The sequence below is a fragment of the Myotis yumanensis genome, unplaced genomic scaffold (assembly GCF_028538775.1).
Source record: "Myotis yumanensis isolate MYYU_CA2020_CCGP unplaced genomic scaffold, mMyoYum1.0.hap1 SCAF_1, whole genome shotgun sequence".
Taxonomy (NCBI): Eukaryota; Metazoa; Chordata; class Mammalia; order Chiroptera; family Vespertilionidae; genus Myotis; species Myotis yumanensis.
In genome coordinates, this window is record NW_027223752.1 from 40,928,242 (window position 1) to 40,946,963 (window position 18,722).

Sequence of the window (18,722 nt, forward strand, 5' to 3'; positions counted from 1 at the left end):
CCTATGGGTCGTGACCCCTTTGGGGGTCAAACGACCCTTTCACAGGGTTTGCCTAAGACCATCGGAAAACACATATATAATTATATATTGTTTTTGTGATTAATCACTATGCTTTAGTTATGTTCAATTTGTAACAATGAAAATACATCCTGCATATCAGATATTTACATTATGATTCATAACAGTAGCAAATTTACAGTTATGAAGTAGCAACGAAAATAATTTTATGGTTGGGGGGTCACCACAACATGAGGAACTGTATTAAAAGGTCGCGGCATTAGGAAGGTTGAGAACCACTTCAGTAACACAAAGCTCTACACAAAGGTAAAAATAATGACCCCATTTAAAAAGAGGGTAAGGAACTGGAATACAATACTCTGGATCATATTGATCACTGTGGTATTATTTGCATTAAAAAGAGTCAATTAGGGTAATTCCACCTTTGTATGATTAAAAGTACTCTAGACAGAACTTTTAAAAAATGCCACCTCTCACCACAATCTAACTCCTGTGTACGTTACATAGTGTAAGCACTTTATAACTGTAGATAGGAACATACAGTTGAAAGATAGGAGCTTTGGAGTCAGAGTTGGTTCCAAATGTATCACTACTAGATTTGTAAAATGATGTGACCCCTGAGCCTCATTTTCCTCATCCACAAAATGGACATACTAAAATCTACTTCTAAAAGGCTATGGGATTAAGCGGCATGGCATTTGAAGAACATCAGTTATAGCTTTTGGCAAATAATTGGTCCTCAGTAAATTTTACCCACTCCCCTTTCCCACCAGCTTCTATCACAGGACTATGCAATGCTGAAAGTAAATCGATCCAGGGTCTGTTAAAATAAAACCATCCAAGCAGAAATTCTTATATGGATATTACACCTATCTGTGTCTGGAAAAATGAAGAGAAATATCTGTTAAAGTTTAGTGGGGTAGCTATCTTCTCTGAGAAGTAGGTATAGGGAAAGTGAGTACAGGTTGGAGGATTCTTCCCTTTAGTGGGCTTATGGAAGGGAATAAAAAGGAAATGGGGTTCTCAATTATATGTACAAAGCTAAACTAACACCCTATTGTATGGGAATGGAAGACTAGTGATGGTTTTCAACACAAAGGCCTGCGTTACCCTCAGGCGTACTAACTGAAATCTACAGAGAGACCTGTGAATCTGTATATTCAATAAGTAGTTCAAGTGATTCTTATGCTCAAGCAAGGCTTAGAAATACATTACAGCCATTAACATAAAGTATAACCAATGCTATTCATGCTGTTTTAAAAGATATTTAATATTTGCTTTTGCATATAGGATTTTTTGAAATAAAATGTTCTATTTTATGTAAAAGGTAGCACACACACATGTGCTAAAAATAATCCAAGAATTGAAAAGTGAATAAAGTATAAATTAAGTCTTTTTTCCAGCCATGATTTCCAATTTTTACCTTCAGTCCTTGCCAAGGGCCTCTCTGTACTAAAATGCACATCCAGAAATGTTTGATACCCAGATAAGTATGTGTGTGTGTGCGCATACCCAGACATTAGTGAAGCTGCCTAATTGTGCTTGCATGTGGATCCATATAAAAGGTTACATAGTACATTTGATTTTCAATCGTTGATGAATATTTTCATTTTTGTTAAAGTCTTCAATTTCCAAATGTAACCTTAATTCCATATTTTGAAAAACAAACAGGGCTGTTTTATCTTTTTTAAAGCACCTCATTCATTCATTTTTTCAACTCAATAAATATTAATTACTGCCTCGTTTGTAATGTGTTAGGTTTGGTAAGAGTTGGTAAACACTGGCATAGAGGAGAGGAGAGGGAGGGAGAGGAGGTGAAAGTCAGCTACCTGGGCTCATGATATTCAGCAGGTGGTCACTGACCCCACTAATACAGTGGTTCTCAACCTTCCTAATACCACGACCCTTTAATACAGTTCCTCATGTTGTGGTGACCACCAATTTCATTGTTACAAATTGAACATAATTAAAACATAGTGATGAATCACACAAACAATATGTAATTATATATGTGTTTTCCATGGTCTTAGGCGACCCCTGTGAAAGGGTCATTTGACCCCCAAAGGGGTCGCGACCCACAGGTTGAGAACCACTGCACTAATAGGTGTTTAGAATACTCTGCTCCTAACCTTCTTGGCACTTCTCTAGAGCTTTTCCTCTTCAGGTATGGTACCCTCAGTGTCATTCATTTTTTGCTCTTGTCAATTAGATATTCACATTCTGACTCTCAATTTCTCAAATACTTTACCTTCTATCTTTGAGATGCAGTTTCCATCTAATGTGAGCTCTTCTAAGTTAACACAGGATTCCAAGCCTTCCATTTTAGTGAGATTGTTGTTGTTGAACGATGCCCATTTCAAATTTTCCAATTTTTCTAAATTTGTGATTTCAAAGAGATGTTGCCCATCTAAATTTAAGGCAGTTATCTGTAGAACAATGAGCAGTTTCTCTTACTTTTGAATCTCATCAATAAATTCAGTGTTATAAAAGGAAATGATTAGTGAAATGATTCAAATGTGGTAGCATCCAAGGAATTCCTTCACAATATTATGAAGCCCTTAAGTTACAAAAAAGTAAAATTTGACAACATTTTAACTCCAAGAGGGACTTATATGGAATTTGGTCATTGTGCTGTGCCAGTCAGATGCCCACTGCAATGAAAGACTTGTCCCAGCTGCTGGGAATGCTGTTGGCAGAAAGCTTTCAGCTTTCAGCGCCTTCAGGGACAGCCTCGGCTGCAGAGAGCTGCCTTGCCCAAGGTCATGCTCCAGCCCAGGTTGGCCCACATCCAATGACAGAGGGATATAAAGGCCTGGCCAACTCAGCCCAACTTGGAACAATTTAAAGGGCCATTCTAATTCCAGAACTCCCTGTGTCCCAAGGCTGTCACTGGGCCTGCATCAAAGCTAAATTATCTGTATATATTCCATCATAAAAATAACGCCACTAATATCTTCCATTTTCAAGGCTCAGCTTTTCTTAACCCAGTTTCTATCTTTGGTAAGATATATAAGGGTGCTCTATGCAGCAAGAAGCTGCTGCGGCTCCAGAACCTTTTCCTTTAACCGCAGCTGAATTCTAATGAGGTTCCCCTGTGCCCACGACAGGATTTTCCATCCCTTTTACCTTGCCACCCAAACTTTTGGTTTGATCTTTGGCTCTGAGCTTTAAAGGTTGCTTGCTTATTTTGACATATTATCAGAACCTACTCTTTGATTTTGTAGTCTACCGTTATGCAAAAATCTCCAATTCTGTGGTGACTACTGTCAAGGCCTAGCCCCCATAATATAACTATAAACAACTTGATCTCCCTATTTAATTTTAATTTAGCTCTTCCACTTTTCTGACACCCATCTGTGTCCTATTTATGATATACAGACTAAAGCTAACTAAAAATCTATTGAAATTAAGCTTTTTAAAAAAATGGAGTTTAATAGAATTAGCCTTTACCTTCAAGTACCAGTTTACATTCAGATGTGCATGCGGTCCTAACTTCGAAATCTGTGTCAGAATTTTGGCAGAAGGCCATATACTAAGTATCCGCGGTCTTTCCTCTTTACTGCTAGAATGCCGTAAGAGAGATAACTAATACAATAAAAAACACATGATGAGTAAAGGAAATGACATGTAGAAGTTTATTTATATCTAGTTAAAAGTACAGTTTCCTATCCCTGACTGGTTTGGCTCAGTGGATAGAGTGTCGGCCTGCCAACTGAAAGGTCCCAGGTTCGATTCCGGTCAAGGAAGGGCATGTACCTTGGTTGCATGGCACATGCCCAGTAGGGGGTGTGCAGGAGGCAGCTGATCGATGTTTCTGACTCTCTATCTCTCTCCCTTCCTCTCTGTAAGAAATCAATAAAATATATATTTTTAAAAAAGTACAGTTTCCTAGAGGAGTGGCCCAATGAATAATTTTAAAGTATGACATTTCCGTTGCCTTAAAATGTTTTCAATGTATAGATAAACCTTAAATTATGTACTTTATTTTTCTTTTAGCAGATATTTAACCATACAAATCATATTTATAAAATTGTGAAAGGCATACTGTAATATAAACACCATATAATTCATCCTGAAACCAGCTTAAGAGCTAGAATATTCCTATTACCCATCCTAATCCTTTCCTCTTTTTCCTCACAGGCCATCACTCAAGTGTATCAGTTGATCCCCTAAGAAGTGATCAAATGATCTCAAATTTTGTATCTACCATTTACTTACTTTATTGTCCTGTTTGTATATCATTTAGTCTGCACATATTTGAACTTTATGTAAATTGAATAATATATATGAAGTTTTCTATGACTGGCTTTTTTGTCAACATTATATTCAAGAGACTCAACTATGCTGTTGTATGTAGCTATAGATTATTCAGATGTCATTGCTGTATAGCATTTCCTATCAACTCTTCTGTTAATGAACATTGGAGCTGATTTCAGTTTTTTGCTCTTATAGACATTTCTGTCATGAATATTATTGTGCATGGCTCCTGGTGTATACAGTAAGAGTTTATTTAGAGTATATACAAATATGTACCCAGTATATATGCTGGGTTGTAAGGTATATTTATATTCAGCTTTACTAGATAATGCCAAATTGGTTTTCCAAAGTAATGGTACCACTTGTAACATTAATTCAGATCTTTGCTAAAACTTAATATTGTCAGGCTTTAAAATTGTTGCCAAGTGGTGGCTATAAATTGGTAAATCACTGCAGTTTTTTTTTTTAAATCCTCACCAGAGGATATCTTTTTATTGATTTTTAGAGAGAGTGGAAGAGAGAGGAAAAGACAGAGAGAAATCTCTATGTGAGAGAAACACATTGATTGGTTTCCCCTGCACATGCCCCAACCAGGGCCCGGGCCGGGGAGAAGCCTGCAACTGAGATACATGCCCTTGACCAGAATCGAACCCAGGACCACTCAGTCCACAGGCTGACACTCTGTCCACTAGGGCAGTCACTGCAGTTTTAATGTTCATTTTTCTTGAATACAAATGTGGTGGAGCATCTTTTCCTAAGTTATTTGGCTGTTCTGATTTCCTCTCCAGTGAAGTATCTGTTTAAATCTTTGGACCATTTATTTGTTTGATGGGTTGTTATTTTCATGATATAGTCTAGTTATATAAAAAAAATATCTGTTGTTAGATGTGTTGCAAATTTCTTTTTCTAGTATGTCTTTTCATGGTATCCCCTTTGAGGAACAGATGTATTAATTTTACTGTAAACAAATCCAATCTTTTACAGTTTTATGCTCTCTGTTTCTTGTGTAATAAATTCTTTTCGAATTCAAGGTCATAATGAGAATCGTTGATATTTTTTTCTAAAACATATTGGTTTTTCTTTTTGTAGTGAAGTTCTTAAAAGTACCGCGCGCTAACCGATTGCGCCACTGGAGCCCCCTGTAGTGAAGTTCTTAATGCATTTGTCTGTGCCTTTTTTAAAAATATATTTTATTGATTTTTTTACAGAGAGGAAAGGAGAGGGATAGAGAGTTAGAAACATCAATGAAAGAGAAACATTGACCAGCTGCCTCCTGCACACCCCCTGCTGGGGATGTGCCTACAACCAAGGTACATGCCTTTGACCGGAATTGAACCTGGGACCCTTCAGTCCGCAGGCCAATGCTCTATCCACTGAGCCAAACCAGCTAGGGCTGTCTCTGTGCCTTTTATTGACTAGCCTCCCTAATCTGCAAGGCAGCTCTGTTATTTGCCAAGTTTCCATGCATGTGTGGGTCAATATTGAGTCTTTACATTCTACTAGAGGCCCAGCGCACAAAATTGTGCATGTAGGGTCCCTAGGGCCTACCCTCCTGCGATCAGGGCCATGTTCTGCCCGTTTGCCAGTCCCCAGGCCAAACGCCGCCTCTGCCACTGGGCTGTCAGATTGTTGGGATCACCAGTTCATCCCCGGCTGCTTAGGGGCTCAGGCCTGCAGGAAAGTAGGTGCTGGCGACTTCATGAGCGTGTGCCAGGCCAGCCGCTGATGGAACACGCTGCCCACTTGGGGCTGCTCACGCCGGGGCAGGTAGGCATGAGCATACCCCGCAGCTTCCATCAGTACCTCAAGCCCCAGCAGCAGTGGCAGCGGCGGTGGGGGCGGCACCTGCGTGAGCAGCCCCAAGTGGGCATCATGTTCCATCAGCGGCCGGCCCAGTGCACGTGCATGAAGGTGAAGTCGCCGACACCTGCTTTCCCACAGGCCTGAGCCCCCGAGCAGCTGAGGATTTAGCTGGTGATCCCAACGGCCTGACAGCTAACCTGGTCCTCCCACCACCTACTCCTATTCCCCTGTTCACCATCGCTGATCCATCGAAGCCTGTGGGCAGGGGGCAGGGACCAAGAGGTCAGCCGTTCAGCCCGCTCGCCAGTCCCTAGTCCTGCCCCACCCTGCTTGTGGACTGACAGGTGCTCAATTCACCTCATGGTGACTGGTCATTTGGTCATCATGGACACTGGCTTTTTATATATATAGATTCTTTTTGGTCTATTTGTCTAACTCTGCATGAATTCCACATTGTCTTAAAGCAGGGATGGGAACCTTTTTTCTGCTAAGGGCCATTTGGATATTTATAACATTATTCTTGGGCCATATAAAAATTAGTCTGCTATATTTGGTCAAACATTTAATTAACTCACCCCTAATGTGTTGGCAGGGCCAGACCAATGATTTCACTGGCCTTATACAGCCCTCAGGCCAGATATTCACCACCCCTGTCTTAAAGGATTTTGATAAGTTTTGATTTCTGGTAGGGTAAATCCCCAACTCTTCTTCAGGAGTTAATTGTATTTTTAATCAACAAAAAAGTATCTTTCCTTCATTTTGATAGATCCAAAATTAACTAATATTTAAGTGCCTTACAAAAAGTAAATAGATAGAAAACTAGACTGGAGATATTTAGACTGTTGAAGTGACTTTGTCCAAAATATTAGCATTATTAATCTGGGAATCATAGACCTCTCCCCTCCTTCAAGTTAATAGATTTTGGTTTTTTTCAAACACAAACAAATAATACCAATACTATGTAGCTAATTCACTAAATGATTTCTCATGGCCTCTCAGCTTATCTTATTTTATAGAAAGTTAAATGGGATACATTTAAACAGAAAAAAATTCAAGGGATATGATTGTTATATATTAATTGCTTTTTTATTAGCATGCTAAGACAATATAAAATCTTAATAACAAAATAAGAAAATGGGAAATGTTATCTGTATATTCAAAATATCACAATAAGTATAAATAGTAAAATCTAACCTGAGTAATCTTTGTGCCACTGATGAATTTCATAGCTGCTGTAGCTTCTGCCTCTGAAACTAGAACCCCATCTAAGTGAGTCAGGGTCTTCAGTCTGCCAAGAACACTCAACCTTAGTGTGGCTGGCTGGGGAAAAATAACAAAGTTAATTTTTACAAAATACTACACCTGTTATGGCATGGAATGGGGTGCTTCTTTATTCCTTTCCATATAACTCAAAATTATGCATCTTTTATTTTATTATATATCTAAAAATAAAGGCTTAACTTATCTATAATAATAATAAAGGGGCCAAGGAAGAAACGGTTAGGGGCAATCAGGCAGGCAGGTGAGCAGTTAGGGGCAATCAGGCAGGCAGGCAGAGTGGTTAGGGGCGATCAGGCAGGGAGGTGAGCAGTTAGGAGTCAACAGTCCTGAATTGCGAGAGGGTGCAGGCTGGGCTAAGGGACCCCCCCCCCCCCACCCCCTACCCCCAGTGCATGAATTTCGTGCACCAGGCCTCTAGTTCTTTACATAATAGTTGAAATTAAATTGTATTTATGAGTTAACCTGTCCTGTTTGGAGGTGGATGGTTCTATTCTTATGAAGGGGTAAATCTCATATGCTGTTGAAAAGCGACTGTGGTGAAAGTATTCAAAGAACAATGGCCGTGCCTCCTTTTAATCTAGATCAGCAGTCAGCTAGTAGTAAGGGAGATGATAAATTTTTTCCCCCCTTTGTAGTATGTTTCTTTTACTATACTCTATTATTCTTGGTTCCTTTGCTTCATTACAATAAAGTTCTAGCACACTGAGCTACATAAACTCTCTGAAATTTTATAAATGGCAATGACATCTAACATTCTTAAAACCATAACGCTATCAAACTATTAGATTACAAAAATGTCTGGCATGAAATTATAGCCTTTTATAGGCTATAATGTTACTTCTTATAGTAACATTTGATTCATTTGATAACTATACTAAATTTAACTTATGAAATACTTAAAGAAATTCTAGCTCAACTGGTATGGCTCAATGGTTGAGCATCGACCTGTGAACTAGGAGGTCACGATTCAATTCCTGGTCAGGGCATATTCCTGGGTTGTGGGCTCAATCCCCAGTGGGGAGTGTGCAGGAGGCAGTCAATCAATGATTCTTTCTCATTATTGGTCGGTCTCTCTCTCTCTCTCTCTCTCTCTCCCCTTTCCCTTCCTTTCTGAAATCAATTAAAAATATTTTTTTTAAAGAAGAAATTCTAATACAATGAAGACAATTTGCCTATTTTTGGCTATCATTGAATAGTAGTGAGAAAATGGCTCTGAAATAATTCCTTTCTTATCACATCTGTTGCATACCTTTTGCCATGGATTATGTCGAATATCAAGAATGAGAAGGCTTGTGGTGTGTTTGCATAATATATTTATTTCATCACCAGATTTTTTCAGTTGATTCCAGCTCAAGTCTAACTGCTTCAGTTTCATCAGACCTCTGAACCCCTCAAGGGTTATCACATGGTTATGGCTTGCATCCAAATATTCAAGGTTGTACTGCAATAGATGCAAATAGAAGCGATGCTGAAGGGATCGTGGTTTGTATTTACATAGTTCCTTTCTCTACGATCCTCTAAGTATTCTACATGCTTTTTGGTAATCCTCACAGAAACCTAACCAATAGTTATACTGCAATCATGGTATCAATGTATACATTCACTATAGAGCTACAGGTATTTTATTTTAGTCATTCTCTCTTAATTCACACTTTGCCCTTTTTAACATAGAGTGGCATTGCTTGCTTTCAGAGAAAAGAAGGCAAAGAGGAACTGGGAAGATAATTTGTCCCCCCAAACAAGGAATTACACTTCTTAAGATTTAGGCTTTTGCTTTAAACTATTGAACATGGTTAAAAGGTTGATCTTCAGAGGTACAAACCAAACCTAGTTTATGATTTTTCTTATTCAAAAGTGCATGAATTTTAATAATTTTGAAAAATCATTAAAGTAACATATTCTGTGTTACTCTTTTTTCTTTCTTTTTTTGGCATTTTCAGTAAGATCCTTGAAAATCTCACTAAGTCCCTTAGAGGTTTGTAGAAGATTCTTGAATAACCTTATAACTGTGGTTTTGAACTCTATAGCCAGTAGTTTGCTTTCTTCCATTTCTTTCATTTGTGATATGTTTCTTTGTCTCCACTTTTTGGCTGCTTCCCTGTGTTTGTTTCTATATATTGGGTAGAGCTGCTATGTCTCCTTGAGTTGATAGAGCGGCCTTGTGTAGTAGTTGTCCTATAGGGCCCAGTGGCTTAGCCTTCCCAGTCACCTGAGCTTGGAATTCTAGGTGCACCCCTTTGTGGTCTGTGAGCACAGTCTTGTTGTAGTTGAGACTTGATTGCTGTTAGTGTCACTGGGAGGAATTGACCTCCAGGCCAATTGGCTGTGAGGACCAGCTGAGACTACAGTGGGGGAGCTGCTGTGTAGGAGACACCCTTATAGAGCAGGACTTGCTTCAGTGTGGCTTTGGTGTTCACTGAATCTGTCCCTTGAGTGTGTCACTAATGGATGTGTAGAGTTGTAATCTGGTATGGTCTGACACTGACCATTGGGTACACTGGCTCTTGGTTCTCCAGGGAGGTGCAAAGTCAGACACTGCCTAGGGCCACCCAGCAGAAGCTACAGAGAGATCTGTAGATTCCTCCTCTTTGTATCGAGTTTGAAAGTGCCCAGATGAGGCCCAGCTGTGAAGCAAGGCAGGATAATGCTGGTGCTGGGTCTTGGGCCTTTTATTGATAGGTTTGGGACTCCCTGATCGAGCTGCAGCTTGTTTGACAGGTTTTTAGCCTGAGAAAGGACAGGCCATTCATATGCAAAAGCTGCTGCTCACAGCTTGGGTGGGGTTATAAATTGGGTGGAATGGGGTCTCAGGGAATCACCAGGGCAGAGCAAACAGAAATGGGAAAAAGGAGGAAAATGGGGACTAAAAGAGACTTTGCTTTGGGCAATGGGTGCAGGATGCAGTATGCAGATGATGTTTTGTTGAGTTCTACACTTGAGAACTATATGGCTTTGTGAACCAATGCCACCTCAATAAATTCAATTTATAAATGAATGAATAAATAAATAAATGGGACTTTGGCTTACCATAAAAACAAGGAAGGGAGCTTAATTAACACTGAAACCAAAGGCCAATATACAAAGTAACCGCTCCCACATCAGTGGTGGAAGCAGCAGTGCAAGGACTTTGATATGGTTGCTAGGAGGTAGAGAATGAATAAGAGCTGAGAATGATATTCTGAAAAGGAATGTCAATGAGCTGGGACCCACGGAAATTTGGAATGATGGAGTAGAGTTATGAAATCACATATGTAATTAATTTTGCTATATAATATATGACAAGGAAAGCAAAAGCCAGACAAGATCCAAACTAATGTGTATATGAGCATTACTATATTTGTCCTATGAACTATGAGACGACAAACATGAGTCAAACAAGAGCCATGCATGTGACATTCAGGTAGAAAGGACAAGGCAGAGAGAAAAAGAAATAACATGGATAATGAACAGATGGGAGGAACTGACAATATTAGATGGGAAGTAGTAAGAGCAGAACAAAATGAAAACAACACTTTCCAAAGGATATTTTAAAAACAATCTGGAATTGTTTTAATAAATATTTTTAAGGTAGCTAGAAATCTGATATGACCACAGTTGTATATGTGGTTTTCAAATGGAATCTATATTTAAGAGAAAGTAAGATAGTACAGAGTATGTAAGTTTTGTTCCTGATCTGGGCTGTCTAATCTTGAATATGGTATATATGAGGTCATAATTACAAACACAATTTATCCATCAAATTAATAATTCTGTTTTACTTAAATAATTTTGAAAGAACAGTTCTTACCAAGTGGTATACATCATCTAAACAAGTAAATTCGTTAAAACTGATATTAAGTTTTCGAAGTCCTGTTAACTTGGAGAGATCTCTCAGTCTACTCAAGCTGTTTCCATGTAGATTCAGATTCTGAAGTAAAATAAAACATAAATTAAAAATAAGACAGATTATACTCTACACCATAGTTACTTAAATGACATTAAGATTGAGCCAATAAGAAAAAGAAATCTGCCCAGCCAATGGCTCGGTGATTAAGTGATGACCTATGAATCAGGAGGTCATGGTTCAATTCCTGGTCAGGGCACATGCCTGTGTTGCAGGCTTGATCCCCAATGTGCAGTGTGCAGGAGGCAGCCGATCAATGATTCTCTCTCATTATTGATGTTTCTTTTTTAAAAAAATATATTTTATTGATTTTTTACAGAGAGGAAGGGAGAGGAATAGAGAGTCAGAAACATCGATGAGAGAGAAACATCAATCAGCTACCTCCTGCACACCCCCTACTGGGGATGTGCCCGCAACCAAGGTACATGCCCTTGACGGGAATTGAACCTGGGACCCTTCAGTCCGCAGGCCGATGCTCTATCCACTGAGCCAAACTGGTTAGGGCATTATCTCTCTCTCCCTCTCCCTTCCTCTCTGAAATCAATAAAATATATTTAAAAAATCTAATGTATGGTTTTTGGAAGGTATAGTTTATTATAGCATCATTAGATCTGGTTCTTGATTAATTTGACTTTCCACTTGGTCCAAGTTTATCTATAATTGGCATGAAATTATTTTACAAAAATAGTTTAATACTAGAGGCCCAGTGCATGGAATTGTGCACCAAATGGGATCCCTCAGCCTGGCCTGTGGGGATTGGGCTGAAACCGGCTCACCAACATCTCCCAAGGGGTTCTGGATTGCGAGGGAGCAATTCTTGGGTGATGCACCCCAGAATCGAGCTCCCTCCTCTCTGGTTCCAGGTGCGTTACCCAAGAACCCCAGCTGACAAGTCACCGCAGCTCAGCAGCTCCTGTGTTGAGCGTCTGTCCCCTGGTGGTCAGTGCACATTGTAGCTACCATACGGTTGGCCAGTTGGCTGGTCGGCCAGTCACTTAGGCTATATATATAGATATTGTTGAGATATTTATTAGGACAGATATATTGCTTAGGCTAGCCAGTGAACAACATAGGCCCTAAAGATTTTGGATATTAGCTGGGTAACTCACAAGAGAGAGTGGATAGCAAGGATATACCTTGACTGCAAGAAACCCTTGAGAGCACTGGACTGAGGAAGAAAGGCTGAATGAGGTGCTGAAATAGGAGGACAGAACATCAAAGAAGGAGGTGGAAGAGTGGAAAAGACAATTTCTATGTCAGGATTTGGCCCAGACTTCCCCTGTCCATTTTCCTGGGCTATATAAAAATGATTATTATTATATAGTTTTATATTTGGGGGAGACTCTGATATCTACATATCTTTTTGTCTTTAAGCTACAGCATTGTGAATGGTATCAAGCGAAGATTATGTTTATGTATAGTCTACAAAATAAACAGTGGCATAAGAAATGTATTAATACAACTTACTGCAGTAGTCACAATAAAATGGTATTATGATAAAATTAGGTGTCTACCTTCCAATCTTCTTCACTTACCTCTACCATCTAATACCTTATTATATATACTATGGACATAACTAAATTCCTGGTAGGGAGAAACAAGTAAATGTCAAATAGTTGTTAAAACTTAGCTAAAATTAAGAAGGGCTAGTTTATTCCACAGGTCATATGTAGGTATCAGCCATGATAAAATCTACAGATACCTTACACCAAACATGTCCACAACTGAATTCATCAACTTCTCTATATACTTGCTTGATAGTTTATGTTGTCAATCCTGATTAAGAGTTTCACTTTCTAACAGATATTGTTGATCACCCCCTTTCCCTCTTTTCCACATTCATTTGATTCTAGAAATGTTTCTCAAACCAATCACTCCATACTATCACTACTACCAGTGCCTTAGTTCAGACTATTATCTGTCACTTGGATTACTACAATAGCTTTTACTGGATTTCCATACCATCAGTCTGACACAAGCTGCCAAAATTAGAGTCTTTACAGAGAGCCAGTTTCTGAAAGAATCTAAAATTTTAAATTTGCCTTTAAAAATCCATTCTAATCCTATATAATAAAAGGCTAATGTGAAAATAGACTGAACAGCAGAACCTAATATTCACTATGATGTGCGCTGACCACCAGGGAGTGTGTGAGGAACATGGTGGGCGTTGGCTGCAACAGGATAGTGGAACAGGTGAACAGGGAACCAGACCAAGGCGGAGCTCCAGTCGCTGTCATTGGGGCAAGCCTCTGGTGATTACTGAAAATCCTTTGCTCCCATGTGGCACTCACACCTGCTGCCAGCGCTGGCCCCACTTGTACCTGCTGCCGATGCCCGGTGCCAGTCCCGATCACTCAGCGCCATCAGCGGGTGTGAGCGGCGACTACTGGCCCTGATTACTCCTGAGGGCTTCTCCACCTCCTTCTGCTCATGAGGGGCAATTGGGGCAGCAGCCGCCACTCACACTCGCTGACAGCACCGGCCCCAATTGTTCTGCGCCATCAGTGGGTGCAAGCAGGGCCAGTGCCATCAGTGCATGGGAGCAGTGGGAGTGGGGCTGCTGGCCGACAGGGGACTGGGGCTGTGGCGGGAGGGGCCAGGCAGAGTCACAGAGGATGAGCTGAGACCCTCCCCTGTGCCTACTGCAGCCTCGCTGCCCACAGTTCCTTTCAAGGTGCACGAATTTGTGCACTGGGCCCCTGGTATGGCTATAATCTCCTACTCTTCCACCTAATGTTTCATGTTGCTTCCTGTATTCCAACTGACACCTCTACCTTCTACCATCACACATCCTATGTTCTAGTCACACTGAGTTTCTCTGTGTTCCCTGAAGACACCATGCTCTTTCAAAACTATGTGCCTATGGGTAGAGTATTTCCTCTGCCTGGAATATGTAAACAACTAAATTTCACTTAACCTTCAAAAATCTGCACAAAACTCACCTCTTTCTATGGAACTCTCCCAGTAACTCCAAGCTTCCTATGTTTTTTACATATCTGTCTCCTTCACAAAAATGATGTCCTTGATGCAAGAAAAATAATTTCTTCATTCTGAACCCCCAATACTTACCTCACTGCCCAAAACATAGCACATTCTCAGTAAATGCTAGATGAATAAATCAGTGCAAAAAACAGACTATAACTGACAACCCTAATTTTTTGGTATGTAATTGTGCTATTAGAGAATATAAAATTATGTTACAAATCTGGGGTTTTTATTTCTAAATAATTTATTTATTTTTATGTATGTTTTCATAAAACTCAATCCAGTGGGGAAGACTGAAAAGAAAATAAGAGGTATGTACCTGAACTTATAGTAATGACACAAAGGAAGGAAAACAAAGGATGTGCTCTCTAAACGTTCTTGTGACATCTAGTATTCTTACTAGAAGCTCTAGAAAGTTTGCTGGCTTTTAAGCAGTATAAACACATTTAAGATGAAAAAGCCTCTCCATTCTTATGTTATGGGTGTTGATCAAATTAATGCATCCAGGCTGAGGTCGTATCAGGCTAAGGCATTCTGAAACTGTATTCTCCTCCTCTCTGTTTTGTTTGTTTTTTCCTCCTCTCTGTTTTTTATCTTGCAAATCACAGATAACAAAAAGACCTATCTTCTGTTGTTTTTTTTTTATTCAATCCCTTTAAGTCTACAGGAATACATGTTATAGAGTTTTAATCCAGTCAAAACACACTCATATATTATACCTTGCATTACTAAAGCTTTATTATAAAAAATTATTACTCAAATATGACATCTTGATATTATAGTGCAGAAACAATGAATTGCAGACACCAGGGGGGTGAGGGCATGAGTGGGGGGATGAGGGAGCAATGGGGGCATTAGGACACATATGTAATATCTTAATCAATAGAGAAAAAAAAAGAAAAAAGAAAAAATGAATTGGAATGTGCTGTAAAACATATTCCAGAATTCAAATACTTATTATGAAATAATTTGATTAATGAATCTTAATATCCATTGTATTTTGAAATGATAATATATTGGGTATGTTAGATTAACTAAAATATATTACTAAAATTAATCCTGCCATTTAAATTTTATTATCTATTTATTGATTGATATAGAGAGGAGAGAGAGAGAGAGAGAGAGAGAGAGAGAGAGAGAGAAGAGAGAGAGAGAAACATTAATTTGTTGTTCCACTTATTTATGAATTCATTGGTTGATTCTTGTATGTACCCTGACTAGGGATTGAACCCGCAACTTTGGTGTATTGGGCAACGCTCCAACCAAGTAATCTACTTGACCAGGGCCAATTTTTAAAATACGTTGTAAATGTGAATAGAAAATTTTAAATTACATGTATAGCTAATATTACATTACTACCAGACAGCACAAATGTAGTCCACATAGAAGAAAAGGGTTGGGTACTTTGGAATTTGATCATATGATGCCTGGCATGATCAGATAGGTGGTTTAATACCTTTAGATTTCATATGACAGGTTCTGATTCTAAATTCAAGGTTCTTGTCCAAAAATGTTATTCATCATAATACTTACTACAATATGACTGTATACGTTAGTCTTGGCAAGGGAAAGTATTGTTTTATCATCCAAGCTAATAAGTTTTGGTCTTGGCTTGATCCTGGGGTCCATTTTTATAACTTCATCATCAAATTTCAATTCCTGGGACAATACTGATCCTTCTGAACTTTTTTTGCTTTCTTCTAGAATAGCATTGTTGACTGAAGAAAATAAAGAATAAGTCTTGACCTAAAAATTTATTTAAAATATTGAAAATTTGGTTGCTGAGTTTATCGTTTTTGAAAAAGAAATAGGCTATTTAGAAAAGGTTTTTAGTTATATAGTAACTAGAGGCCCAATGCATGAAATTTGTGCAAGGGGCTTGGCCCCTGCCCGCTGCAGCAGCCACCTGTGCCTCAGCCCTCTCAGCTCTGGCTTTGTCCAGAAGGATATCCAGTCTAATTAGCATATTATGCTTTTATTATAATAGACTAGAGGCACAAAATTCATGCATGGAGGTGGGGGTCCCTCAGCCCGGCCTGCACCCTCTCCAATCTGGGACCCCTTGAGGGATGTCTGATTGCTGGAAGTCAAACATGCCTCTCACAATTTGGGACCGCTGGCTCATAACCGCTTGCCTGCCTACCTGTCTCATCGCCCCTAACTGCCTCTGCCTGATGGCCTGATGCCGCTAACTGCTCTCTCCTGCCCACCTGGTCACCCCTAACTACCTCTGCCTCGGTCCCACCACCATGGCTTTGTCCGGAAGGTCGTCTGGAAGATGTCCAGTCTAATAAGCATATTACTCTTTTATTAGTATAGATACCTATGATGATAAGAATCACACTAGGCAATGTATGAGAGTAGATTAAAATTGTGGGCTAAGAATAAGTGATGTATTCATCCCCTCCCACTAAATATTCCTTAAAATTAGCAAAAATTTATATAACAATGGATAGGGTACAACAAAAGACTAGAAATTGTGAGACATAAATCAGAGGGGACTGAATTGACAGAGAAATAGGATCAGAAAGGTAACCTCTAGTCAAAACACATGCAGGAGATAACCACTGCAGAGCAGGTCCAGAGAAACTTGGTGTTCTGAGTGGACAAGTAAAACAGCAGGAGAATGCTCCAGGCAATTGGTAATCAGATAGTTATATAATAATGGTAAGAATTACATATTGATAAGCAAGAACAACATGAACAAATAGAAATGACTCTAGAAAAAAACAAAACAGTCTATAAGAGAATTTTCAAAAACCTGGGAGAAAAAAGCATCTATATTAGAATAAAGCATCAACTATAGGAAAAATAGGATACAAAACTTTGAAATAAAAACAATAAGTGGAACTAATAAATGCTTTGACAAACCAAATGGATATGGCAACAGATCAAATTAGCAATGTGGAAGCTGATATTGTGGAACTCATCAGAACACAAAATTTTAAAAATGAAGATATAAAATATAAAATAAAAAATTTATAAGATGTGGAGGATAATTTAGAATGTCCAATGTTTAGTTTCAGGGAGCTTGACAGAAAATAGAAGAGAGGAAATAATCAAGGAATTACAAGAAAACTTCCCTAACCTAAAGAAAAAACTGGATCTTCAGGTCAAAATAGTTCATGAAGTGGCAAGCAGAAGAATGATGGAGTTACTGTCTTTGCTGACATCCCTGAACAGTCAGAAACTTCCCACCTCTCAACTATTTATAATTTGAGTTTTTTTTTCTACTTACTATTTGTCTGGATTTCTGTGTCTTTTGCTGAAAGCATACTTGACTAATACAATCCCATTCATAATAACAATATAAAATATACATGCCTAGAACTATACTTAACAAGAATTAAGGCCTATATAAAGAAAACTGTCAGAGAGGACTTGAGTAAATGAAATAACTTATCATGTTCCTCGATGAGAGGCCCAATACTGCAAAGTATTCATTTTATCCTAAATGAAGTTTTAAATTCAATACAATCTCAATGTAATCCTAATAGGATTTTAAATAGAATTTAGCAAGCTGATTCTAAATTTTATTTAGTAAAGAAAATGCTCAAGAGTTGGCTGAGAATTTTTATTTTTCAATGAGTTAGAGGCAGGGGAAGGGAATTTGCCCTATCATTTATCAAAACATATCATCAGGTTGTAATAACCAAAACAATGTAAGAGGGGTCCAAGATTAGACAAGAAAATGAATAGAACAGAATAGAAAGATCTATAAATCAGCCCCTTATATATGAAAATAATTTTAAAAACAAAGATGGTATCTTAAAATAGAGGAAAAAAGATGATGTTTGTCAAGTAGCTATTCATTTTTAAGAGACAATTTATTTGATCACCATACCTCCCTCACACAATATAGAAAAATACCTAGATGGAACTAAATATCTAAAAGTTTTAGAATAATCTATATAAGATTTGGAAGAAAATAAGAATCCTGTCTAATAAAGAGAGAATATGCTAATTGACCCTCACACCATCGCAAAGATGGTGGTACCCACAGCCAATAAGGAGGGATATGCTAATTGACTGCCCCACCCTAAAAAATGATGGCACCTACAGCCACATGATGGCCAGCAGGGGAGGGCAGTTGGGGGCGACTGGGCTAGCAGGGGAGGGCAGTTGGGGGCGATTGGGCTGGCAGGGGATCAGTTAAGCATTGATTGGGCTGGCAGGAGAGTGGTTAGGGGGTGATCAGGCTTGCAGGCAGAAGTGGTTAGGGGCAATCAGGCAGGCAGGCAAGTGAGCAGTTGGGTGCCAGCAATCCCGAATTGTGAGAGGGATGTCTGATCGGGCCTAAATTGGCAGTCAGACATCCCCCAAGGGGTCCCAGATTGGAGAGGGTGCAGGCTGGGCTGAGGGACACCCTCCCCCCAATTCACAAATTTCATGCACCAGGCCTCTAGTATTTATATAAGCCTTCTGAAATGAGACATAAAATTTAGAGTCCATACTGGAAAAGAAATATCTGACTTCTTAAAAATTAATGTGTAAA

At 39.0% G+C, this 18,722-nt stretch overlaps 1 protein-coding gene across 3 annotated transcripts in view; it reads right to left on the bottom strand.

Annotated features, from left to right (window-relative positions):
• LRRC9 (leucine rich repeat containing 9) overlaps positions 1-18,722 on the bottom strand; it is an 87,744-nt gene that overhangs the window by 33,116 nt on the left and 35,906 nt on the right. The window contains exons 16-21 of one of the 3 annotated variants that reach the window (XM_070403751.1): positions 15,761-15,973; positions 11,147-11,266; positions 8,609-8,800; positions 7,273-7,398; positions 3,469-3,603; positions 2,267-2,444 (exon numbers count right to left, since the gene is read on the bottom strand). In XM_070403751.1, the coding sequence (XP_070259852.1) occupies positions 2,267-2,444; positions 3,469-3,603; positions 7,273-7,398; positions 8,609-8,800; positions 11,147-11,266; positions 15,761-15,973 (964 nt within the window). The remainder of the gene's footprint in view (positions 1-2,266; positions 2,445-3,468; positions 3,604-7,272; positions 7,399-8,608; positions 8,801-11,146; positions 11,267-15,760; positions 15,974-18,722) is intronic. The other 2 variants (XM_070403755.1, XM_070403753.1) reach the window with 2 other exon arrangements.